The 24185-nt window shown below is 55.5% G+C and overlaps 2 protein-coding genes across 2 annotated transcripts; one reads left to right on the top strand and one right to left on the bottom strand.

The window, feature by feature from the left end:
- Positions 1-9617: 9617 nt before the first annotated feature.
- Positions 9618-13147, bottom strand: LOC128972368 (cytochrome P450 1A5-like). Its single transcript, XM_054388261.1, has 6 exons — positions 12290-13147; positions 11735-11855; positions 11097-11186; positions 10875-10998; positions 10478-10564; positions 9618-9924 (listed from the first exon to the last, which is right to left on the bottom strand). Exons 1-6 carry the CDS (start codon positions 13145-13147, stop codon positions 9618-9620), a joined length of 1587 nt encoding a protein of 528 aa, XP_054244236.1.
- A 6063-nt stretch (positions 13148-19210) lies between these two features.
- On the top strand, positions 19211-24037 carry LOC128972367 (cytochrome P450 1A4). Its single transcript, XM_054388260.1, has 6 exons — positions 19211-20068; positions 20293-20419; positions 20668-20757; positions 20846-20969; positions 21811-21897; positions 23723-24037. The coding sequence occupies exons 1-6, from the start codon at positions 19211-19213 to the stop codon at positions 24027-24029; spliced, it is 1593 nt and encodes a 530-aa protein (XP_054244235.1). The 3' UTR covers positions 24030-24037.
- The last annotated feature ends 148 nt before the right edge of the window (positions 24038-24185 follow it).

Below are 24185 nucleotides of genomic sequence, written 5' to 3'. Positions count from 1 at the left end.
CTGTAGACAGGCTGCTGCCCAGGCAATGAGGCCAGCAGGGCCCAGAGATGCCCCTTGCCACCAAGAGGCCAGGCTGGCTGGGGGCTGCTGGAGCACCGAAGCGATGCTGTCTCTCCACCACCAAGATGGTTGTCACTTCCTGCCCCAGCACTGCCACCACCATCTACCAGGAAGCACAGGCACTGCCCTCCCTCTGCTTTTGTTTTGGCCACCCCTCACTTCTCCCTGTGCTTTGGCATCCCCTCGCTGAGACATGGGGGACCAAAAGCCAGCCCAGCTCGGGGGGACGATGCCAGCAGCTCCACCAGCCCAGGGAGGCTCTGGGGAACGCCATTGCGTGGGAAGAGATTGTGGCTGACTGCCCTGCATTGTGCATGGTACCTCCGAGGACTGGGGGCGGGCAGGAACACTTCCCAGCCACCTCCACCCCTCTGAAGGCTCAAAAAACCAAACCCTGAGTCCTGGCCCTGCATGGCTGGGAGGGGAGGATGTCGTCCTTTGGGTGAGAGAACTGAAAAGAGGCAATGGAGATGTTTGTGAAGGGGACAAAGGGACAGCAGGGGATGGTGGAACTTAAGACAGAGCCAGGGTGATCCCAGTGGCCAGGAGAGCAGGTTACCAAGCCCAGCTTGTTTTTAGGGGTCACATCCCGGTACCTGCTGCTGGGAATGGGCACCCTGGGTGGGCCTTGGTGTGTTCCTCCCACAGCAAGGAGGGGGGAAATGGCCCCAAGCAGAGAGGTCCTGGGAGGAAATGAAACCATCTCCTGCCTCTGTTTGCAGCAGAAATGTACCTACAGATACAAACCCACCCAGCCATGCATCAGTGCACCCACCCAAGCTCACAACCATGTCACTGCACCCAGGCACAGCCTGGGCACCAGAGACCCAGGAGAAGGGGGTGAGGCGTGGGGTTTGCCCTCCAGGTGTTTCCATCAGAACGTGAGAATTTCAAGGGGATTTTTTGTGTGATGGTAACTGAAAGTCACCACCTTGGAGGGAGGGATGGAGGGATGGATGGATAGATGGAGGGCTGGCTGGCTGGCTGGCTGGGTGGGTGGAGAGATGGAGGGAGGGAGGGATGGATGGATGGATGGATGGATGGATGGATGGATGGAGGGATGGAGGGATGGATGGAGGGATGGATGGGTGGCTGGCTGGCTGGGTGGAAGGATGGATGCATGGATGGGTGGCTGGGTGAGTGGGTGGAGGGATGGATGGAAGGATGGATGGATGGGTGGAAGGATGGAGGGATGGATGGAAGGATGGATGCATGAATGGGTGGCTGGGTGAGTGGGTGGATGGATGGATGGATGGAAGGATGGATGGATGGAGTCACCATCCCTGGAGGTGTTTAAAAAGTTTGGGCTTAGGGTCATGGCCTAACATTTGTGTACAGGGAGGTGTTAGGTTAAGGTTCAGGGCTTTTCCAACCAGGCAATTCTCAGTCCAGAAAACTCCTCCTCTCCCCCCCCCCCCCCCCCCCATACTTCTGCATCTGGGAGTTCTCCCTTCCCAGGGTTGGGGAGCAGCACAGAGCTGGGGGGGGGTCTCAGCTTTTGGATGAAAGAAGCAGGTGTGAACCCATGACAGGGAATCATGACAGGTCCCAGGCTTTTCCAGTCCATCAGAGCCAGGAAGAAGGAAATATCCCAGTGACTGCACGGCCACAAATGCTCAGAGCTGCTCTTGGGGTGTTGTTTTGTTTTTTTTTTTTCTTCTCCCCTCCAGAAGTCCATCCCTGAGGCAGCCTGTGCAGGGAACCACCAGCACCCCCAGTGTCAGCTGGAAAGGTGATGCAGGTGATGGTAGTCAGCACTGGGCCATGCAGAAGACCTGGAGAGCATTCCAGTGTAAGCTGGGATTTCTCCTGGGAAGGGCCCTGGTTTATGGAAAGCTGGGAAGGAGTGATTTGTCCAGCTGGATGAGATGTGGGCAGCCATCTCCTTGCCTTGCACCAGAAGAGGAGATTCTTCAGCAATGGGAATTGGCAGGAAAAGGGAAAATAAAAGGGAAAAAAAAAAAAAAAAGGCAACAGAGGAGGAGCTGGGAACAAAACCCCCAGCAGGAGATATTCCTTTGCTGAAGGAAACATGGTGTGGGCAACCAGCTGCCCTGGCCAGCCATCTGCCCTGGCCATCTTCTCTGCATCTCCTGGCTGGTTTGGTCCCCGTTGGGCAGCAAGTCTGGTTCATCCAAGGGCTTGGGGCAGCAGTTTTGGTGCCTCCAGGGCTGGGTGAGAAGTGTTGGGCAGGATAAAGGGGAGGCTTGCTGCCTTGGGTGTCCTAGAGAGTGAGGAATCTTCATGCAGTGGCTGGGAAGATCAGAGGAAAGTTGTCATTGAAGCTCCAGATCGTTTGACCCTGGAGAATTGAACACTGAGCTGAAAATATCTCCTGAAGGGAACCAGGTCTGGTTGGTTCTGTGGCTCCCGGAGCTCCGGGGGTGCTGGGGGATGTGGGATGCTCTGCAAGGGGATCGGTACCCTTAGATCCCCGCCTCGGAGCAGGGATAAAACCCCTGGCTCAGGGATGCTCAGCAGCGGAGGGCCCTGGCGGAGTTGGTGCGACAGATGCCACGGGAGGGCGTTCCTGTGCCAGACTCCAGCGACAGGGAACAAAACGGCTTCGGAAGCGCCAAAGCGAATTAGCATCCTGCTCCCCGCTCAGTGCTGCTTCCTGGGGAGGCTTCTTCCTCCCGTGCCAGCCCCCAAACCCCTCTGGATGCCAGGAGCAGCCTCATCTCAAAGGCTTCCCCGGAGAGCTCTCCTTTCCAGGATGGTGTTCACTGAGGCAGAAGAGGAGCAGGTTGAAGATGCTGCCTCCCGGTGGGGTGGATCAGGCTGAACCCCCCTGCTCTGCCTGCATCCCCTGCTGGGACCGGGTGTGAGGGGCAGCATCGCCCTGATGGGGTCCTGGGAGCTGATTTTAGGGGTTTGAGAGCCGAGTGGTCAACTGGGACCCCTTATGATGGAGCCAATTAACTAGGAGGTGTCTATGAGGGGAGGTAAAAGTCTGTTCCTCTCTGTGCCCTCTCCCTCCAGACCTACCTTGCTCTGCAACAGCCACTGCTGCCCTGCCACCAGCAGTCCCAGCACCAGCTTTGCGGCCACAGAGGTGACTGTCAGCCCTGAACACACCCCAGCTGTCCATCCTGCATCCTGCTGCTGAGGCTGGGTTTCAGGAGCATCCAAAATCCCAGAGGCTTTTGTTTCTTGGTCCCTGTCTCCACGGGATTTTGTCTCCATGGATGCTCTCCATCTCTCCCCTCTTTTCCTTCCCCTCCCCTGGACAATCATGCCTGTACCCATGCCAGGGTGTGTGGACAGCCAGGTTTGAGGCTGTTCCCAGGAGCCTGGAGCTTTCCTTGGTGTGCAGGGAGCAGTTATCTTGGCATCTCTGTTGTTCCCTTCTCAACCCAGGGCCAAACTCCACCCTTCCTGCTTTCCTGTTCTGTGCTCAGCAGGTACCTTGAACCTCTCATGACACAGGGCAATCCATCAGCCCAACCACTGTCTGCTCTCCAGAGGGCAGAGGGAGGTGAGGGGTGGGAGGAGGAAGAAGGCTTCATTTTGGAGCCCTCACAGCACAGGGGCAGAGCCACGTGCTGGGTTTAGTGTGTCCAGCTCTCCCCCATCCACTGCTCCAGCCTGGGTTGAGTAGAGGACCAACGTCTTCTCCAACTCACCGCAGAAGGAAGCTTCACCACAGAATCACAGAATTGTTCCACTTGGAAAAGACCTCCAAGATGATCCAGTCCAGCCATCAACCCAGCACCACCATGTCCTGAAGTGCCATGGCCACATGTTTCTTGAACACCTTGAAGACCAGGGGAAGGTCCCACCAGCTCCAGTGCCCCAGAAGCTGCTCGGTCTTGGAGGCTGAGCAGATGTTGTCCCCCCTGAGAAAGCAGACACCATCCATTAACCCCACTGTGAAATGGCTGCTCCTGGGCATGGGAGAACCCAACTCTGACCCAAGAGTGGAGCTGTAAAGAGTAAAAAGGTTTCTTTGGAGGGTTCCTTCTTCATGGGAAGGAGCTCCCAAGGCCTGCCAGTGCAGCAAGCCAAGCAAGACACTAGGACAAAGCCCACCACGCTTGGAAGGTCTGCTGCCACCAGCTCAGAGGGAGCTGTTCCCAAAACCACTGGCAGAAAGACTCAGAAAGAGCTGAAGGTGCAATTTGGAGTTTCATTTTAAGCTCTAGGGCATCAAGGGATGATATTCTTGATGTCAAGGGACTGTCACCAGTGCTGGGGACAAGCAGCACACTCACCCAGGAGTGAATCCCCATGGGGAGACGATTCCTGGTAACAGATCTCACAGGAGGACAAACAGCCAAAGGAAAGAAATTAGAAATAGAGGAGCTGCTTTTAATGAGGGGGAAGGAGGGGGCCATTAAGTGTTGGAACAATTCCCTTCTTCCTTCTATCCCAGAGAAAGAGCCACAGGTGGTTCCACCAGCCTGTTTTGGGGGCTGGGGGGGACAGGCTTTCATGGTGAGGAGCTGCCACCACCCTGAATGCCAGCAGCAGACAGGTGTCTTTGCTCAGCAGAGAAGGTGTGTGGCTGCCTGGCCCCTTCCCTGGGGGAGTGGAGGAGCTGGAAGAGGAGCTGGAGCTCTGCTGCCATGGCTGGTCTGCTGACTCATTTTAAAACCAACAATAAAAGCAGTTGGCCATGGAATGATGAAAGGTCCCCTGGCTTATCACTGCCCTGCTTCCAGGAAGGGCACTTGCAGGACACCTGGGGAGTAATTGGAGGACTTAATTAAGGAAGGTCATCAGGAAAAGCAAAGGTAGGGGAGCTGGAGGCCTCACAGCTGGGGCTTTCATGACATTGATTGATGGATTGGTTTATCAGGAGGAAAAGGGGAGGTGGAGAAGAGCTGAGACCCTGGAGATCTGAAGAGAAGACTGAGAGGGGATTTAATAAATGCTTAAAAACATCTGAGGTGTCAAGAGGGCGGGGACAGGCTCTGCTCACTTGCACCCTGGTATAGAACAAGGGGCAATGGATGGAAACTCCAGCACAGGAGGTTCCACCTCAGCATGAGGAGGAACTTCTTCACTGGGAGGGTCACAGAGCACTGGAGCAGGCTCCCCAGAGGGGTTGTGGAGTCTCCTTCTCTGGAGACATTCAAGCTCCATCTGGATATGTTCCTCTGTGACCTACGCTGAATTCTATGGTCCTGCTCTGGCAGGGGGGTTGGACTTGATGATCTCTGGAGGTCCCTTCCAACCCCTAACATCCTGTGAGCCTGTGCCCCCAAAAGTAACAGGGTGTCCCTGTTCCTTCCCTGCAGAGGGTCACTGGGCAGGGGATCCAGGATGCAGCTCCACTCCAGAGCAAAGAACAGTGCAGAGCTGGAGTGCTTTGTTTGGTGCTCAGCCCATGCTTGCTGCTCTTCCACCTCCAAGGTATCCAGCAGAGAAAACATCTGGTGAAGGAGCCTGCTTGCCTTTGATCTTCCAACTGTATTGTCCAGGATCAGGCAGCATTCCTGGGCTTGGGAATGGGGTGGCTGGGACTGAAGGGACAGTTTGACTGCGGCAGCCCCAGAAAGAGAGCTGGGGCCTCACCTGGGCTCACTAAGCTGTTGGATAGGCCAGGATGTCCAAGGAGATATGGAAATATGTGCAGACTAAGGTCCCAGGGGGTCCTGCTGACTGTGCAAGATGGCTGGAGAGGTCTCCCACAGCCACATGGATGTCTCCTGCAGACACATGGGTATCTCCTGCAGCCACATGGATGTCTCCTGCAGCCACATGGGTATCTCCTGCAGCCACATGGATGTCTCCTGCAGCCACATGGGTGTCTCCTGCAGCCACATGGATGTCTCCTGCAGCCACATGGATGTCTCCATTGGCATGGGGAGGCAGAGATGCCAAGTGAAGATGAGGCTTTGTAAAGGGGGACGTTTTGCCTCCCACACCATGAAGGCTGCACATGGAAGGTTAATCACCTTCCCTTTCTCCATCTGTCACTGGGGTGACTTTTTCTCCACAGGCTCCAGTCTCCAGGCTGCACCCAATGTAGACTGGCAGCAGCACCCCCAGGGGAGGGAATCAGCCCTTGCTAAAGGCATCTCAGGGAGCCCTTCCACCAGCAAGGGGCTGCCTCACCTCAGTAATGTTAATATTAATCTGCTTATCTGCCCCAGGGCCATAAACCACTCATCTCCAGAGGGAAAACTCAATTCCCACTGTTGGTCCTTCATATCTGCTCTTGCTTATTGCACTTGCACTTTCTTATCAGCACCCACAGCCAGGCTCCAGGGCAAGGAGTCACGCAACGGCTCCAGCAGGCAGGTCTCTGGTCCTCCAGTTCTGACTGCAGCTGGAGTCACTGGGCCAAGTCCATAAGAACCTCTCCACCCCATGGGCCTGACTTGATACTCCACTGCTGACCTGGCTGTCCTGCTGCTCTTTGGAATCATAGAATCACAGGCTCACAGGATGTTAGGGGTTGGAAGGGACCTCCAGAGATCAGCGAGTCCAACCCCCCAGCCAGAGCAGGACCACAGAATCCAGCACAGGTCACACAGGAACACATCCAGGTGGGGCTTGAAAGGCTCCAGAGAAGGAGACTTCACAACCCCTCTGGGGAGCCTGTGCCAGTGCTCTGGGACCCTCCCAGTGAAGAAGTTCTTCCTCATGATGAGGTAGAACCTCCTGTGCTGGAGTTTCTATCCATTACCCCTTGACCTATCCCAGGGTGCAAGTGAGCAGAGCCTGTCCCCTCCCTCTTGACCCCCAGCCCTCAGATATTTATAAACATTTATTCAATCCCCTCTCAGTCTTCTCCTCTCCAGACTAACCAGCCCCAGGGCTCTCAGCCTCTCCTCCCCAGGCAGTACTCCAGTCCCTCAACCATCCTTGTAGCCTCTGTTGAATCCTCTGCAGTAGAATCATTGAATTAATTTTGGTTGAAAAACAGCCTTTAAGATCACTGAGTCCAAACCATCAACCTAAGACCACCCAGGGCCATTAAACCATGTCCCAGAGTGCCATATCCAGATGTTTGTTGAACAACTCCAGGGATGGTGACTCCACCACAACATCATGACAGGCACTGAAAGATCCTGATCAACAGCCAGGATCATCTTGCTTTCCCCTGCAGGAGATAAATGCCAGCTTTGGGATGTCCCTTGTGCAAAGGTGGCTCAGGACTCTGTTGCCTTGGCCCATAAGAAGTCCTACTTCTTGTCATAGGTAGTGGAGATGTTTAGAATCATAGAGACATTTTGGCTGGGAAAGACCTCTAAGGTCATTGAGTCCAACCACCAAGCCAACACCACCATGGCCACCAAACCATGTCCCCAAGCACCATGGCGACAGGCTTCTTGAACACCTCCAGGGATGGGGACTCCACCACCTCCCTGGGCAGCCTGTGCCAATCTCTGACCACTCTTGCAAGAAAGGAATTCTTCCTACTATCCCACCTCAGCTTCCCCTGGTGCAAGGTGAAACCGTTTCCTCTCATCCTCTCACTGGTTACCTGGGAGAAGAGAGCAAGCCCCACCTCACTACCACCTCCTTTCAAGAAGTTGTAGAGAGCACAAAGGCCTCCCCTCAGCCTTCTCCTCTCCAGCTTCCTCAGCCATCCTCTCCAGGCATGTTCTCCAGAGCCCTCACCAGCTTTGTTGCCCTTCATTATCTGGCTGATGGGTCTCATGGGTTGTCCTAAACCCATCTTTTCACCTTTCCTCCAAGGTATCTGCAGCTCAAGCCATGGTTTGAACATCCCTGCCATCACCTTTGTTCTTCCTGCAATATTGGGATTATGACATTAAGTGGTGAAGCCAAAGCCTCTGCGACACAACTGAAGCTGCTCCATGGCTTTAGGTGGGTCTGAGGTTTTATCATCTCAGTGTTTCATCACAAATTGGTGACCAGGCAGGACCTGGAGACATGGAAACCAAGAGTTGCTCCTTTTCATTCAGGCTTGCTTGGCAGGTCTGAACAGCTCCCAGCTCTAGCTGGAATCTCCCTGAGGTCTTGGGCAATCAACTTCCCTATCCTCTTCCCCAAAAATGCTCTCTCTTTTCTGACTCTTCTTGGAAGTTTTTTGTGCAATGCATGATGAGTGATGGGCATTGAGACCTGAAAGGAGCTCTCGTTGGTCAGGGGCTGAGCATGCAAGCTGAAGAGAAGGAGACACCTGCCTCTGCTGCCAGGGACTGATTGGCAGCCAATGTAAACTCTTCAGCTGGTGTTGGAGAAGGTCCTGTTCCCCTTCTCTGCCCCATTATGAAAACACCTGTGCACCATTCCAGAACACTGGTGGCTTGACTTCCTTGATAGCACAGGGTAAAATCCTTCCTACTCACCTTCAGGCCCAGCATTGGCTGAAGGTGGCTGAAGTCCTCCAGGTGGTTGAAGTTCTCCAGGTAGCTGAAGTTCTCCTGCACACTGATCCCTCCTGAGAGGTTTTGCTCCAGTCCAGTTCATTTGAAGGATCCCCTCTCATTTTTCTGGAGACCCTCTGGTGCAAGCTTGGCTGAGAGATTCTCAAAACTGTGCAAAAAAATGACCTGGACAGGCTGGAGAGTTGGGACGAAAAGGGAACCTCATGAAGGGTAGGGTAGGGTCCTGCACCAGGAGAGGTTTGGGCCTGACCTGCTGGAAAGCAGCTCTGCAGAGAAGGACCTGGCAGTGTTGGTGGGCAACAAGTTGCCCACGAGCCAGCAGTGTGATCTCCTGGCCAAGAAGGCAAATGGTCTCCTGAGGTGCATGAAGAAGAGAGTGGTCAGCAGGTAGAGGAAGCTTCTCCTACTCCTCTACTCTGCCCTAGTGAGGCCACGTGAGGAGTGCTGTGTCCAGTTCTGGCCTCCCCAGTTCAAGAGAGACAGGAAACGACTGGAGAGAGTCCAGAGGAGGCTATAAAGATGCTGAGGGGAATGGAGCATCTCTGTGAGGAGGAAAGGCATCACCTCTACACATTTTTTTAAACACCTCCAGGGATGGGGACACCACCACCTCCCTGAGCAGCCTGTTCCAATGCCTGCCCACCCTTGCAGTGCAGAGATTGCTCCTAATATCCTAATAAACCTCCCCTGGTGCAACTCTCATCCCACAGAGACCAACCCCCACCTCACTTCAACCTCTTTGCAGGGAGTTGCAGAGAGCCAGGAGGTCTCCCCTCAGCCTCCTTTTCTCCAGGCTGACCAACTCCAGTTCCCTCAGCTGCTCCTCACCAGCCCTGTTCCCCAGACACTTCCTCAGCTTTGTTGCCCTTCTCTGGACATGTTCCTTCAGCTCTCAAAGAGTGATTCTCCAAGAGTACATCCCAGTGGTACCCAGATGATCAGTTTTGGAGTACATCCCCTAGCAGTACATTCCCCATTGGAGCAGAAGACAGTTCACATCCACCCCACAAACCTGCTTTGTGGTTCTAAGACCAGATGTGAGGGAACATTTGATGCAATATCCATCATCTGACAGAAAAGCCAACAGGAGAAGGTGAAGGAGGCAAGAAATGCTCCAAAGTGGCCAAGGCAAGAGAGGAGTTTCAACAGCCTTTATTGTCTCATCCCATAAAGTGGTACCAGTCCCAGCTGTGCTAGAAGGCCACCCAGGTCTTTGCCTCCTGCCTGGCCAAGAGATAAAGCAAGTGCTCAGTCCCTGCTCTTCGTGGGGAAGCGCTGCTTGACCTGGAAGTGCTCACATCTTCTGTGCTTCAGGGTGAGTCCATAGAGTGGTGTCATGTCCACCTTCTCTCCATCACAGACGCTGAACTCCAGCTGCTGGAGCAAGGTGGACAGGAAGAGGAAGACCTCCCACCTGGCAATGTTTTCCCCAATGCATCTCCTTTTGCCCAGGCCAAAAACCAGCACCTTCTCCCCATCGTCTTTGTTCACTCTGGTCCCATCAGCACTGAGGAAACGCTCTGGCTTGAAGGCCAGTGGATCCTTCCAAAGTTTCCTAGGAGGGAAAACATCAGCTGCTGCGATGGTGTCTCCTGGCCACAGGTGTGGGGGAGACACTGGGAGGTGGGAGCTGTCAGTAAGAATCATTGAACCATAGACTCATTCAAGCTGGGAAGGATCTTTCAGATTCATAGAGCCATAGATTCGTAGAATAGCAGGTTGGGAGGGACCTCAAGGATCATCTAGTCCAACCTTTCAGGGTAAGAACATAGTCTAAATGAGCTGGCCCAGCACCATGGGCCAACCATGAACCCAACACTGCCAAGTCCTCAGCACCACATCCACACAGCTTTTAAATCTCTCCAGGAGTGATTCTACCACTTCCCTTGGCAGCCTGTTCCAGGGCTTGACAACCCCTTCAGTGGAGATACTGTTCCTAATGTCCAACCTAAACCTCCCCTGGCTTGGGATATTCCTGACTTCAGTGGATACCTTCCCTGCTCCCTTTTGTCTTCGAAGGTTGGCTCCTCTTCTGCCCAGGAGGATAAATGTACAGAAGGGGTCCTGCATGTGACTGCAGGAGGCTTTCTGCCTCAGAAGGTACTCACTCATCATGATTGGCTTGCCACTGATTGACAAAGACACAGCAGTCCTTTGGGATGTAGTAGTCATTCAGCACTGTGTCCTTGGTCGTGCTGGAGAGAGAAGAGACTCTGAGAGTTTGGGAAGCAAAAAGGTTCTTCTGCATCCTCAGGGGATTGCTGCTTTGCTCCTAATGCTGCTGATGGAAGGATGCAACCCAAAGGGAAGGTAAGAATGGCTCTTTGGGAGCTCCTACATGGCCCTGCAGAGGAGCTGTGGGCTCCCTGTGTCCATGATGAAGCCATCGTTCTACAAGCTGAGAATCATCTCCCTGCCTCTTGCCACACTGCTGCCAGCAAGGCAGTAACAAGAGGCCTCAAGTCCACCTTGTCCCTCCACCTCCTTCACAAACTCAAGCCATACCAGTGTGGGATGGTGAAGGGCATGAAGGAGGAGTGCCTGAACATCTCCAGGATGAAGGCCTCTGTGTAGGGCAGCCTGCCCCGGTCCGACAGCCTCGGTCTCCTCTCCTGGCCAATGGTCTGGTCTGCACGAGGTCAAGAAGAGGAAGCTGGTTGGGGTCAGCCCTGGCCAGAGAGGGCTTTTTTGCCCTAGAGGGTGGCGGAAGGAGGTTTATGGACTCACCTAGTTCTTCCTGGATCTTCTTCTGGATGTGGGGTTGTGTCACGAGATACATGAGGCTCCAGGACAGGGCAGTTGTCACAGTGTCAAAGCCTGGGCAGAGAGGAAAAGCACATAGAGGAGGTCTGTAGAACATGCAGAGCACGTGCCTCACCATCACACTGAGCATTCCTGGATGGCTGGGAAGGCAGGGGACATCCTGGACACCCAGGAGGACTGGACTTGGGTTTCTGTCCTGTTGGAGAAAACTGCTAAAGCTTCGTGTTCTGGTTCCTCCTGATTCACCCCCGGCTCGTGTCAGGTTTGTACAGCTTCTCTGGAACTGAGGGAGTTTCCACCAAGTAACTCAAAGATGAATCAGGCAGTTGACATCTCCCTCAACCAGGAAAAGCCACACCAGCTTGTGAAGCTTGGCTGAGCTGTGAGCCATGCCCTTTGCTTTTCCCTGAAGCCTCTTTCCAGAGCTAATGGCCCAGGGTGCGTTCCCAGGGCTATCCCTGGAATGTCCAGGAAGACCAGTGAGGAGAAGAATGAACGTTTAGATGCAACCTGACTGCCTGGTGCTGGGCAAGGATGGGTCAGAGAGAGAGAGCTACAACATGAGGATCTGCAGAGGCTGAAGGACTGGTGGGAAAAGATACCTGCTCCAAAGAGGTCATTCACAAGGTTGACAATCTTCTCCTTAGGGATCCGTGTGGCAGAGTCCATTTTTTTCTCCAGGCACTGCTCAATGAGGGAGTCAGTGATGTCCCTGATGTTGTTCTGAGAGGTAAGAGGAGACAAGTCATGGAAGCAGGACCAGCAGAGAAATGGATGTTATTGAACAACAACCTGATGCTGGGGGAGCCCAGGGTGGTGCAAGCTCTGGAGAACATCATCTTTCAGTACCCATGGTCCCTACTGCTTTTGAAACCCATAAAAAAGAAGGAGATGGTTCTCCAGGGAACCTGTGGCACAGCTCAGGTGTTCAGCCATCAAACTAACCCTGTCAGGCAAGGCCATGGAGAAGGAGGACTGCAATGCTGGGCTGCATATGGAGAGACCATATCAGACTACAGCTGGACATGCTGGATGACATGACTTCTGCAAGGACAGAGGTGTCCATCAATACTTGGCTGCAAGAGGAAAACCAACTCACTCATAGAGAGGGGCAGAGAGTGGGGATGCCTCTCTGGGGTGGTCCTGCAAGCTCTTACCTTGTCATAGGTCTGGTAGTGCTCTTTGACCCTCTTCAGCAGGAAATGGAGGAAGCGCTTGTTGAAGTCTTTAAATAAGGTCATAGAGCGGCTGGGAAGGTACTGGAGGAGGGGGATGAAGTCAGCAGGATTGCCAGAAGCAGCCACATCAACAAACTGCTCAGTTTCATTCACCACACTGAGCAGCTCTTGGTCGTTGTGGTCGTAGCGCTTGCCAAAGCACATGGCGCAGATGACGTTGGCCACAGACACCACCAGGTACTGGTAAGGCTCTAAGCTCTTCTTCTCATCCATCACCTGGAGAAACTTAGTGACCAGGTACTCAGCCTCCTTGGTGACATGCTCCTCCAACAGGCAGATGGAAGAGGAGGTGGGGCTGGAAGTGATGGAGAAGGTCTTGAGGGCGTTCTGGGCCAGCTTCCTGCGGGCTCTCCACACCTCCCCTGAGTCGGGGCTGAAGGCCAGACTCTGGCCATCTACAATGTAACGGAAGCTATAGAGGTCAGGACGCCCCATAAAGTCTTCTCCTTGCTTCACCAGGGCTTGCTTGATGGTGTCCAACCCGCTCAGCACCACCACGGGCCGGGTGCCGATCCTGATCCCCATCACGTCCCCATACTTCTGGCTCAGCTTGCTCAGGGCCAGGTGTGTGTCCTTCCTCAGCTCCAGCACGTTGCCCAGGATGGGGTAGCCTCTGGGGCCTGGGGGGCTCTTCAGACCCTTGGGCACATGCTGCTGAAGGGACTGGACAAGTAGGAAGACCAAGCAGAAGACAGCAGCCACAAGGAGGACCTCAGTGGCTGAGACAACTCCTTGGCTTCCCACCAGTGACATCCCAGCCTTCACTGCTGCCAGCATTTGGGAACCCTAAAGGAGTTAAACAGGACTGTGTCAAAGAGGTTAGCAAGAGACTGAGTCCTCCAGATGTTCCTGATGCTGAGAAAAGGCACCAAGTGGCCTTAAATGGTTCAGGCTGATGGAGCTGCCTGTACAGCACTTGGGGGTTTTCAAGGGGCACAAACTGGAGACCTATAAAGACTCCAAACACATCCCTCACTTAATGGGGACCTCAGCTCCCCAGAGCCTTTAATGGCAGATCTTCTCCTGCAGCAGATCCACAGCCATGGACACCTTCTGTTTGCAACAGAGCACAGAAAACTGCAGGAAGGTAGGAGAAGAGGAACAGCAACTCCTCAGTGAAGCTGGCCTCAGGCCCACCAAACCCATGAGGATTTAAACCCAGGAGGTTGGATCTGCTGGGAGGCCACTAGCACAAGGCTGCCCTGCAGGAGATCACAGCTCACTGAGTGAGCAGCGGAGGGAGGGGAGAGCCTGGTGCACGAATTTCTCCTTCAACCCCAAATCACAGAATCATTAATGAATCACTAAGTAGGGAAAAGATCTCTAAGATCATTGAGTCCAACTGCCAACCCACAACCACCTTGGTCATTATACCATGCCCCAAAGTGCCATGGCCACAACTTTCTTGAGCACCTTCAGGGATAGTGACTCCACTACCTCCCTGTGCAGCTTGGTCCAATGCCTGACCACTCTTGCAGTGAAGAAGTTTCTCCTATTTTCCAACCTAAACCTCCCTTGGTGCAACTTGAGGCTGTTTCCTCTCATCCTGTCACTTGGTACTAGGAAGAAGAGGCCAACCCCCACCTGGCTCCAACCTTCTTTCAGGGAGTTGTAGAGAGAAACCAGCCTTCCCCTCAGCCTTCTCTTCTCCAGACTGAACAACCCCAGGTCGCTCAGCTGTTCCTCACCAGCCCTGTTCTCCAGACCCTTCCCCAGCTTTGTTGCCCTTCTCTGGACCCTCTCCAGCACCTCAGTGTCCTTAATGTGACCATCCCAGTCCTATATCCATGCTCAGGAGCACACACACACACACAAGTTGTCTGCTACCTGCAGGTCCTTGTGATACACAGGGCTGTTTCTGCTGCAAGTAGCTCCCAGCAGAAGGGGTTTGGCAGCTGCCTGCTCTTCTGCCACCTGGACCTTCTTCTCCTCCCACCAGGAAAGACTTTGGCTTTATATACGCTCCCCCTCTTTGCACAGCCAGGTGCTGTGGTTGGGTCATGACACAAAAGCTACCCATTAACAAAGGAGGCTGAGTCTGGCTGGAGCCAGCCCAAGAAGCCAGGGAAGGTTTTTCCTCGGCTCCAACAGGCTCTGGGGGATGAATGGAGACTTCTCCTCCCACCCTAAAGCCCAGGATGGGCAGGGTAGAAAGGGATCAGGGAGGCAGAAGGGACAGGGAGAACAGAAAGGGGTCCCTAAGCACTGCTCTTGCACGGAGGGAGGATACACACATGGCATCACTGCCCTGTGGGTGCCAGAACGTCCCTCAAAGACCTTTCCTGGCCTGTCCAGCCCATTCCCAGCACACAGAGAGAGCTCTCACCTCTATGGCCAGTCTGGAGGTGCTAGGAACTGCAGGCTACAGCTGCTTCCAGGAGTGAGACACTATGATTACAGCAAGGCATCCATGGCTGTCTTCATCCCCAGGGAATCACCCAGCACTTGTGCCCTGTGCCTGCTGGTGGCAGGACCTTCTGGCCCAGCGGTGGAGCCAGCCTCAGGTTAACCATTGCCCAGGTTTGCGTGAGAAGGCAGCTGGCTCATGTCCCCTGGCTCAGGGCAGAGGGGAGGAGGAGCAGGAGGAGGTGAGTCCAAGAGATAGGAGAGGTGAAAGGGGCAAAGCTGGGGGCAGTTCATTGTTCCAAGCCCACCACAGCTTGCCCAACCCAGGAGCAGATGCGGGAGTGAGTGGGGCTGTTGCTGAAGCTGGGATGAAATTCAAGGCTTTGGGAAGGAATAGAAATGAGCCAGAACTTTGAGGTTTTGGCCCTAAAGTTTCCTTCAGGCTTTGAAAAAATAGAGTGGGAATTTGGCCCAGGGAAAAGCTGAGCTAATCTTTAATAAAGGCTTTCAACATCGGGGCTAATCAGGCTCATTAATGGCAATGACGCCGTTCATTAACGTTTGGCAAGAACAGTTACAAAACCCTGGCTGCAAATATCCCTGCTGATAATTCCTGGGCACCTCGCAGACCAACCAGCCCCAGCTTCACCAGGCAGTGCCTTCCAGCGAGGAAGACCTCAAGAGGGCTTTTGTGGAGGCAGGCTGGGCTTCCACAGCAGAAGGGCAACGAAGGGCTTGCCCCGTGAGCTGGATCCAGTCAGTAATCTCCAGTCCCCATGGATCTAGGATTCTATGATTCTTCCCAGCTCCATTGTGTGGGGTTGGGGTAGGGGAGGCAACATTTCAGACCTCGTGCAGATGGGGAACCTGCACCAGTCTCTCCTAGTGACAGGATGAGAGGAAATGGCCTCCAGCTGCTCCAGGGGAGGTGTAAGTTGGACATCAGGAACAATTTCTTTACTGCAAGAGTGGTCAGGGATTGGAACAGGCTGCCCAGGGAGGTGGTGGAGTCACCGTCCCTGGAGATGTTCAAAGAGTGTGTGGACATGGCACTCTGGGAGGTGGCCACAGTGATCTCAGGCTGATGGTTGAACTGGCAGATCTTAGAGACCTTTTCCAACCAAAACAGTTCCATGATCCTATACCCCAAAGCAGTGGAAAAGATGAGGAGGGTCCTGAGGCTCAGGACCCACCTATCCCTCTCTCACTCCCTCCCATCCCCTTCCCTGCCCCACTAGCCTCCTGTGAGCTCCCTGCCAAGCCCTGCAGGGGCTGCGTGCCTCTTGATGAGAACAGTGTTAAGTGCTCCTGCCTTGCGTGCCAGGCAGCCTCACGCCCCAAAACCCAGCATCACCCAGCGCTGGGCTCCCACCCCAGCCACCACCCTGCACTCAGCCCTCAGCTCCCCAGAGCTGGCCTGGGAGGAGTCACTGGGGAGCTGCTGCCAAGTCCCTGCACCTTGGCAGGGTTTTAGTGGCCAAGGTGGTGGTGCCAGCATGTGTGTTTGTGTGTGTGTGTGTGTGTGTGTGTGTGTGTGTGCAAGGACATGCGTGAACGCCAACCCCACGCATGTGGTGACAGCAGGGATGTGGCTTCACCAGGAGCTGCGGCCAGGGCTGTCCCTGTGTGCTTGGAGAAGATCTCCACCTGGGCTTTGTGTCCTGTGTGGTCCTTGTGTGCCAATCAGCCCCTCTCCTGAGCCACTGGGAAAGGTAGCGTGGCACCTGAGGGTGGACAGCCCTGTGCCTGGGACCATGACAGAACTCTTCAGGGGTGTCCCCACAGGGGACATTGGCGGTGGCACGATTGACACCCCCCTTTTGCACTGTGAGAAACCACCCTCTTCCCCACTCCTTACCGGAGAGGGATGGGACATCTGTGTCCTGTCGAGGGGAACACAAGTGGCAGCGGGAGTTGCTGGTATCTTGCAGGTATTGGCAGTGTTCCATCTACTGGGTGCTGGACACCCCCCTCTGCCCCGATCGCTCGGGGGTGGCTGATCGTGAGCTGCTCCGGCGCCACCTTGACCCCGGGCCAGGCTCGTGGACGTGGGGCCACCGCCCTGGTCCTTTAAAAGCCATTTCCCCCCCACCCACTCATAGCGTGACTGCGAGTGACCGGGGCGGCCCTCCCGGGTCTGGCCGGAGCCCCTTCGCACGCGATGTCCCCAATGTCACCTCTGGGACCCCCCAACCCAAAGCGGGGCGGGACCCACCGGTCCCTCTCTCACCCCGCTGAGGACAGGGATGCAGGTGGAACCGGGGGGAAGATTTGGGGTGCAGGTTGGTCCCCCTTATCCTCCTTGAAGGGCAGGCCCAGCTGTGTCATCCCGCGGGGACCGGGGATGGAGGGGCTGGAGCTGCAAACTCTGCCTGAGACCCCCCACCTTTTGTCCCCCGAGCATCCCCCCCGCCACGACGTGTCCGGCCGCCCCCCCCGGCCCCATGGCGGTGCCACCTCACCCCGCGGGCCGCTGTGTCCCTCGGGGACAGGAGGTGACAGAGGGCACAGCCGATTCTCACGCGAACCTGGACAATCTTTAACAGGGGCCGGGGCACCGAGGGCCGTGACCCATCACCGGGAGCTGCCCCCCCGCTAACACTCCCCCCTTCCCTTCTCCACGGGGACCCGATCGAGGCTGGGAGTCACGAATTCCACTCCCAGTCTGGAACCCACGGGCGGCCACGCAGCGGGAGGGGGGTGGGGGGGATATCCAGGACGGGTACGGATGCTGTGACCCCTTCTCGGTTCTCTTCCCTCCGCTTTACCGAGCAGCACAGGCGGAGGGGACGGTCAAAGCCGCGGGGGGGCCCCTGTTCATCCCCGCGTGTTAGTGGAGCCCCATCGCGGGGGGATCCTCACAGCGGGGCTGGTTTCCCACGCTCCCGCTCGCCCCGCTGCTCCGGACACCGGGAACACCCCAGGGCTGCAGGCACCGGCGGCGGGGCAGCGGGAGACGGGATGGAGTCGGGTACCCGCAGCGAGGAGTGGGGTGGGAAAGGCGGGTGGGAAACCAGCAGAACCGAGGCCCTGCCCTGGGTGGGGTTTTGGGGAAGGTGGGGGGAACCGGTGCTCGGTACCGGCGCCTTTAAGATCCTGCCGGTAGCGTGACTGGAGTGACCAGGGCGGTGCGGGTTGCCCAAACATCCCGCCCGCTTCGCACGCAATGCCCCCCCCTCCCGGGATGGAATACCACGAGAGGCATCGGCACCCCCCACCTGACCCTTTGGGACACCCCCAACTCCACCACCACACCCCGCAAAACCCTCTCCGTTCCTTCGTCCGCCCCTTCGCAGCCACCCCACCGGGGGGACACTCAGGACACCGGGACTCCCACGGCCGGGGTTGGGGTAGGGTGGGGGGAAAGCTGGCGGGGAGGTGGGGTCCGGAGAGTTCTTGAGGAGTTTGGACAGACGTCAGCTTTGATTAGGCTGCGGTCACGTGACGGGAGGCTGCCGGGCCAATCAGGGCGAGCGGCGATGCATATAAAGCAGGAGCGAAGGGCGCAGGGGTACCTGCCGCCAGGATCGGGCCCCTCCCCGCCGCGCCGCTCCGCAGGTGAGTTACCCCCAGCCCCGGGGGGGATGGAGAGGAGTGGGCGACACTTCCCCAGGACTCCCCTCCACCTTCTCAAGGGATGGAAGCCCTGCAATAGGGTGTTCCCCTTCTCTGGCTCCCCCAAACCTCCCATGGCATCCTTCCCACAGCTGTCGGAAGATGAATTCTGGAGGGGAGAGTCCTTTGCGGGTAACTCTTTGCCCCACAGTCCGCAATCTCTGTGGGATGTCCACCCTGTCTCTAATGGGCTGGGAAGAGGTCCCAATTGGTCTGCAGATGTGCCAGCAGCCCTGCATCTTCAGGCTCCTCGCCCTGTGGAGTTTGGGTTCTTGCAGGGGGCTGCCAAACCGAGGGTAGGTGGGATGTCAGAGCCAGCCTTTCCCTGCTCCTGGCTCCGGAGGTTCTGTGGGATTTCTAGTGGGGCTGAGAGCCAGGTCCCACAGCCTGCTGGCCCCATGTAGCTGCAGCCATGGCCAGCTTTCGTGGCCAGCCTCTTTCAGAAGGTCAGTGGCAATGCTGCACAGAGTTTGGCAGTGAGCAGAGGGTTGGGGTGAGCAACCAGATGACTCCAACTGGAAGGACTCAGCTCTCCAGGAGTTGAGAGCTCTGGAAGAATTTGCAGTTGAAAGGAGAGCCCCTGTGGTTGGGAGGGCACATCCCCTATACTGGCTCACAGAAAAGAAGCTACAGGACCTGTTCCTTTCTCTCCTGGCTAGAAAAAACAAATAAACAAACAAACAAATAAACAAACCAAAACCTGCTTTCAAGTGTGAGCAGTTTCCTGAAGTATGGAAAACTGAGGCAGCTATGCAGAAGAACTGGAGCCCAGCTCCTGCAGTCCTGTGTGGTGTCTACTAAGGCCATCTCAAACTAGAGGTGCTCCATGGACCTTCCCCCCCTCATAATGTCTCTTTGCTTTGTTGCCAAGGTTTCAGTATGCTGGCAGCAGTGAAGGCTGGGATGTCACTGGTGGGAAGCCAAGGAATTGTCTCGGCCACTGAGGTCCTCCTTGTGGCTGCTGTCTTCTGCTTGGTCTTCCTACTTGTCCAGTCCCTTCAGCAGCATGTGCCCAAGGGTCTGAAGAGCCCCCCAGGCCCCAGAGGCTACCCCATCCTGGGCAACGTGCTGGAGCTGAGGAAGGACACACACCTGGCCCTGAGCAAGCTGAGCCAGAAGTATGGGGACGTGATGGGGATCAGGATCGGCACCCGGCCCGTGGTGGTGCTGAGCGGGTTGGACACCATCAAGCAAGCCCTGGTGAAGCAAGGAGAAGACTTTATGGGGCGTCCTGACCTCCACAGCTTCAAGTACATTTCCAATGGCCACAGCCTGGCCTTCAGCCCCGACTCAGGGGAGGTGTGGAGAGCCCGCAGGAAGCTGGCCCAGAACGCCCTCAAGACCTTCTCCATCACTTCCAGCCCCACCTCCTCTTCCACCTGCCTGTTGGAGGAGCACATATCCAAGGAGGCTGAGTACCTGGTCACCAAGTTTCTCCAGGTGATGGATGAGAAGAAGAGCTTTGACCTCACCCAGTACCTGGTGGTGTCTGTGGCCAACGTCATCTGCGCCATGTGCTTTGGCAAGCGCTACGACCACAACGACCAAGAGCTGTTCAATATAGTGAACCTCAACAACGAGTTTGGGGAAGTGGCTGCTTCTGGCCATCCTGCTGACTTCATCCCCCTCCTCCAGTACCTTCCCAGCCGCACCATGCAGCTCTTTAAGGATGTCAACCACCGCTTCAACCTCTTTGTGAAAAAAATTGTCCAGGAGCATTACGCCACCTTTGATAAGGTAAGAGCTTGGATGCTCTTGGATGTGGGTTGAGATGCCTACAGCTGTCAGAGATGCTGCTTACCTGACAATGGGTCCCTTGTCCCACTGCCTCTGCCCAGGAGAGCTCCTTGGAGCTCTCAAATCAGTAGTTAATCCCCACAGGAGCTGGGAATGGCCGGGGGGAGTTTCCCCAGCTCTGGGTGCCCTTAATGTCCCTGGCTAGGACCTGTCCTCTTCCCCAGGAGCACATCAGGGACATCACAGACTCACTGATTGAGCATTGCCAAGAGAAGAGTGTTGGGGAGGACACCCGAGTCCCCATCTCCAATGAGAAGATCATCGACATCGTCTATGACCTCTTTGGGGCAGGTGAGAAGGTTCCTGAGGGTAAAGTCTTGCTGCTGGGAGGCTGGGTGGGGGAGCTGGAGCTGGAGCTTTGACATCCTGTCCACCTTGGTCCTTTGGAGCTCCTGCTGGGCTCTCAGGTGGCCACCAGAGCAGATGGCTTTTCAGTGAGAGCCGATGAGGGAACAGGTCCAAGGCAAACAGCTGGGGTGGTGGGGGCTGTAAATCCCCTCTCACCTCTTCTGGTGGCTGAATGCCTTTTCAATCTCCAGGCTTTGACACTGTGACAACTGCCCTGGCCTGGAGCCTTATGTATGTTGCCTTGTACCCTGACATCCAGAAGAAGATCCAGGAAGAACTAGGTGAGTCCACACACCTGCTTCCCCAGAGCCCAAAACCCCTCTGGCCGGGGCTGACCCCAACCAGCTTCCTCTTCTTGACCTCGTGCAGACCAGACCATTGGCCAGGAGAGGAGACCGAGGCTGTCGGACCGGGGCAGGCTGCCCTACACAGAGGCCTTCATCCTGGAGATGTTCAGGCACTCCTCCTTCCTGCCCTTCACCATCCCACACAGGTATGGGCTGGAGCAGCTGACACAGTGTTTGGGGGGATTTTTTTGGAAGGGGTTTTCTGGCAGGTGCCTGGAAATTGCCTGGAAACTGATCCCTGCTGTGGGAAAACATTCCAGGGCACAGCCTGGAGAGCTCCCCATGGCTTTTATGCTCACTGATGGTGCATCTGCCACCTTGCTGTGCTGCCTCTGGCTGCACCATAGAGCCACAGAATGGTTTTGGATGGAAAAGCCCTTGAAGATCATTAAGTCCAACCATTCTCTACCTCTTTCAAGGCTGGTGCTAAACCATAACCCTCAGCACCACATCTCTGCATATTTAAAACACCTCCAGGGATGGGGATTCAACTACCTCCCTGGGAAGCCATTTCCAGGGCTTGACAAACCTTTCAGGGAAGAAGTTTCTTCTAATATTCAACCTAAACCTCCCCTGGGGCAACTTGAGGCCATTTCCTCTTGTCCTGTAACTCCTTCTTTGGGAGAAGAGACCAACCCTGACCTGGCTCCAACCTCCTTCCAGGGAGTTGTAGAGAGAAATGAAGCTTCCCCTCAGATTCCTCTTCTCAAACTCAACACCTCCAGCTCCTTCAGCTGCTCCTCACCAGCCCTGTTCTCCAGACCCTTCCCCAGCTTTGTTGCCCTTCTCTGGACCTGCTCCAGCCTCTCAGTGTCTTTCTTGGAGCGAGGGGCCCAAAACTGAACCCAGCTCTCAAGGTGTGGCCTCAGCAGTGCTGCATACAGGGGGTCAATAACTTCCCTGCTCCTGCTGGCCACACTCTTGCTGATCCAGGCCAGGATGCTGGTGGCCTTCCTGACTTCTTCTCTCTGCCCATGTGTCTTTCAGCACGACGAAAGCGACGGTGCTGAACGGCTACTACATCCCCAAGGACACCTGCGTGTTTGTCAACCAGTGGCAAGTCAACCATGATGAGTGAGTACATCAAATCCCCCACCTGCCCCAGGAAAAGGAAGATTAGACCACAAATGGTGTGTTTGGGATGGTGAGCCCTGGCCTTGTCTGTCTCTATTTGGGCATGGAGGTGCTCTGAGTTGACTTGGTCACTGCTTCAGCGGCTCCCCAACCCCAGCGCTTCTCCATTTCACAGAACCATTAAGGTTGGAAAAGATCTCTAAAGCCATCAAGTCCAACCATCAAGCCACCACCATTAATGGCCACTAAACCACATCCTGAAGTGCCAGGTCTGGTTTTGAACACCTAAATGTGTTCCTGTGCAGCAACGTGGTGATGTCCTCCCTGCACTGGACTTTCTGCCTACGTGCAAGGGCTGGCAGCTTGGGCTGCTGAATGACCAGGAACTGACTGATCCTCCTGCCAAGCAGCCCTTGTGATCTGGCTTGATGGTTCTGGACGTGCTCAATGGAGCTGCCTGGTTCCCTCTTTCAGGAAGAAAAATGTCCTGACATGACTCTCGTTAAACTCAACAGGGTCATGCTGTAACTGCTGACAGGAAAAAACCAAAGCCCCACCTCACCCCTCCACTGCTCTCCAGTTGAGACTCTCCTGGGGGGGGGAAGTATGTTGACTTAGACTTGATAAGAAAGTCGGTTTCCAGATCAGATCTTTTGGATCAGAAGGCCAAGATGTTTATATCCATAGCCAGCAGGGCAAGGGAGGTGATTCTCCCCCTCTGCTCCACCCTCGTGAGACCCCACCTGGAGTACTGCATCCAGTTCTGGAGCCTCTGTTCCAGGAAGGATCTGGAGGTGCTGGAGAGTGTCCAGAGGAGGGCCATGAGGATGAGCAGAGGGATGGAGCTCCTCTGCTATGGAGACAAACTGAGAGAGTTGGGGTTGTTCAGTCTGTAGAAGAGAAGGCTCTGAGGAGACCTTCTTGTGGCCTTCCAGTACCTTAAGGAGGCTCCAAGAAAGCTGGGGAGGGACTTTTGAGGGTGTAATGATAGGACTGGGGGGGATGGAGCAAATCTAGAAGTGGAGAGATTCAGACTGGATGTTAGGAAGAAGTTCTTCACGGGGTGGTGAGACACTGGAAGAGGTTGCCCAGGGAAGTGGTGGGAGCCTCATCCCTGGAGGTTTTTGCAGCCAGGCTGGATGTGGCTGTGAGCAACCTGCTGTAGTGTGAGGTGTCTGTGCCCATGGCAGGGGGGCTGGAACTGGCTGAGCCTTGAGGTCCCTTCCAACCCTGACAATTCTGTGGCTCTGTGATTCTCTAAGTAGCACAGAACCATTGGAATATCCCTCCTGCTCCTGCATACACTGGTGAGCATTGCAGCAGGGACGCTTTCTTCAGGGCTGGAAAGGATTCCCCATACCTAAGCAGAAGTTCTCAGCTGAGGCAATGGAAAAATCCCACCTGGCACCTCCCAGCAGCTGAGCTGGGACAGGTTGGGAAGTTTTGCTGGAAGGATTCAAGGTGGGAAAAGCCTCAGGTGTCCATCTGTCCTTTCGTAAGAGCTGCTGGCTGCTCTCTGTGCTCTGCTTTTGGCTGCAGCTGCAGGAGCTCTCAGCTACTGCACGCTGAATTAAATCCATCTCCGGTGTCTGCCCAGACAAACAAGCTCTGCGTTTGGAAAGGAGGTTTCAGCAGGCTGAGCTGATGGGGCCTGACACATAGCTGGCATTTTAGACCAGGGGGAGAGGTTGCCAAAGTTGTCTTTGGGTGGTGAAATGAGAAACGATTGTGATGCCTCCCCCCGCCGGGAGTTGTTTTGCCTGCTGCCCCCACCGCGGTGGGTGCTAATAGGGCTACCTCAAGGCGTGTCTCCTTTCTGCTGCAGGAAGCTTTGGAGGGATCCTTCAGCCTTCGACCCCCTGCGGTTCCTCAACGCCGCGGGGACCGAAATAAACAGGACGGAGAGCGACAAAGTGCTGGCCTTCGGCTTGGGGAAGCGGCGCTGCATCGGGGAGACGATCGGCCGGTGGGAGGTCTTCCTCTTCTTGGCCATCATGCTGCAGCAGCTGGAGTTCAGCCTTGTGCCCGGGGAGAAGGTGGACGTCACCCCTCAGTACGGGCTGACAATGAAGTACAAGAAGTGCGAGTTCTTCCAGATCAAGAAGCGCTGCCCCGCGAAGGGCTCTCCCTAAGGGGCAGGAGGAAGCATCGCCTTGCAGAGGAAAGTTGGACACTCAGCCTGCTCTTGCTAACGCTCCCTAGAAGCCAGCACAGCCCCCTCTGTTGTGTTGCTTCGCTGGAGGCTTGTTCATCTCATGGAAATGCAAAGGGGGAGGGATAAAGCTGAC

This window comes from Indicator indicator, chromosome 16 (genome assembly GCF_027791375.1).
Source record: "Indicator indicator isolate 239-I01 chromosome 16, UM_Iind_1.1, whole genome shotgun sequence".
Classification (NCBI taxonomy): Eukaryota; Metazoa; Chordata; class Aves; order Piciformes; family Indicatoridae; genus Indicator; species Indicator indicator.
The sequence above is the reverse complement of the archived record's forward strand: the minus strand, read 5'-3'. Positions and strand labels throughout refer to the sequence as shown.

Coding starts and splice junctions, on each gene's coding strand:
- LOC128972368 (XM_054388261.1), bottom strand. CDS start 13,147: ATGCTGGCAGCAGTGAAGGCTGGGATGTCACTGGTGGGAAGCCAAGGA. Junction 10,999..11,096: donor GAAGATCCAGGAAGAACTAG/GTGAGTCCATAA, acceptor GACCTCGTGCAG/ACCAGACCATTGGCCAGGAG. Junction 10,565..10,874: donor CCCTTCACCATCCCACACTG/GTATGGCTTGAG, acceptor TTCTCTCTCCAG/CACGACCAAGGACACAGTGC.
- LOC128972367 (XM_054388260.1), top strand. CDS start 19,211: ATGCTGGCAGCAGTGAAGGCTGGGATGTCACTGGTGGGAAGCCAAGGA. Junction 20,758..20,845: donor GAAGATCCAGGAAGAACTAG/GTGAGTCCACAC, acceptor GACCTCGTGCAG/ACCAGACCATTGGCCAGGAG. Junction 20,970..21,810: donor CCCTTCACCATCCCACACAG/GTATGGGCTGGA, acceptor TGTGTCTTTCAG/CACGACGAAAGCGACGGTGC.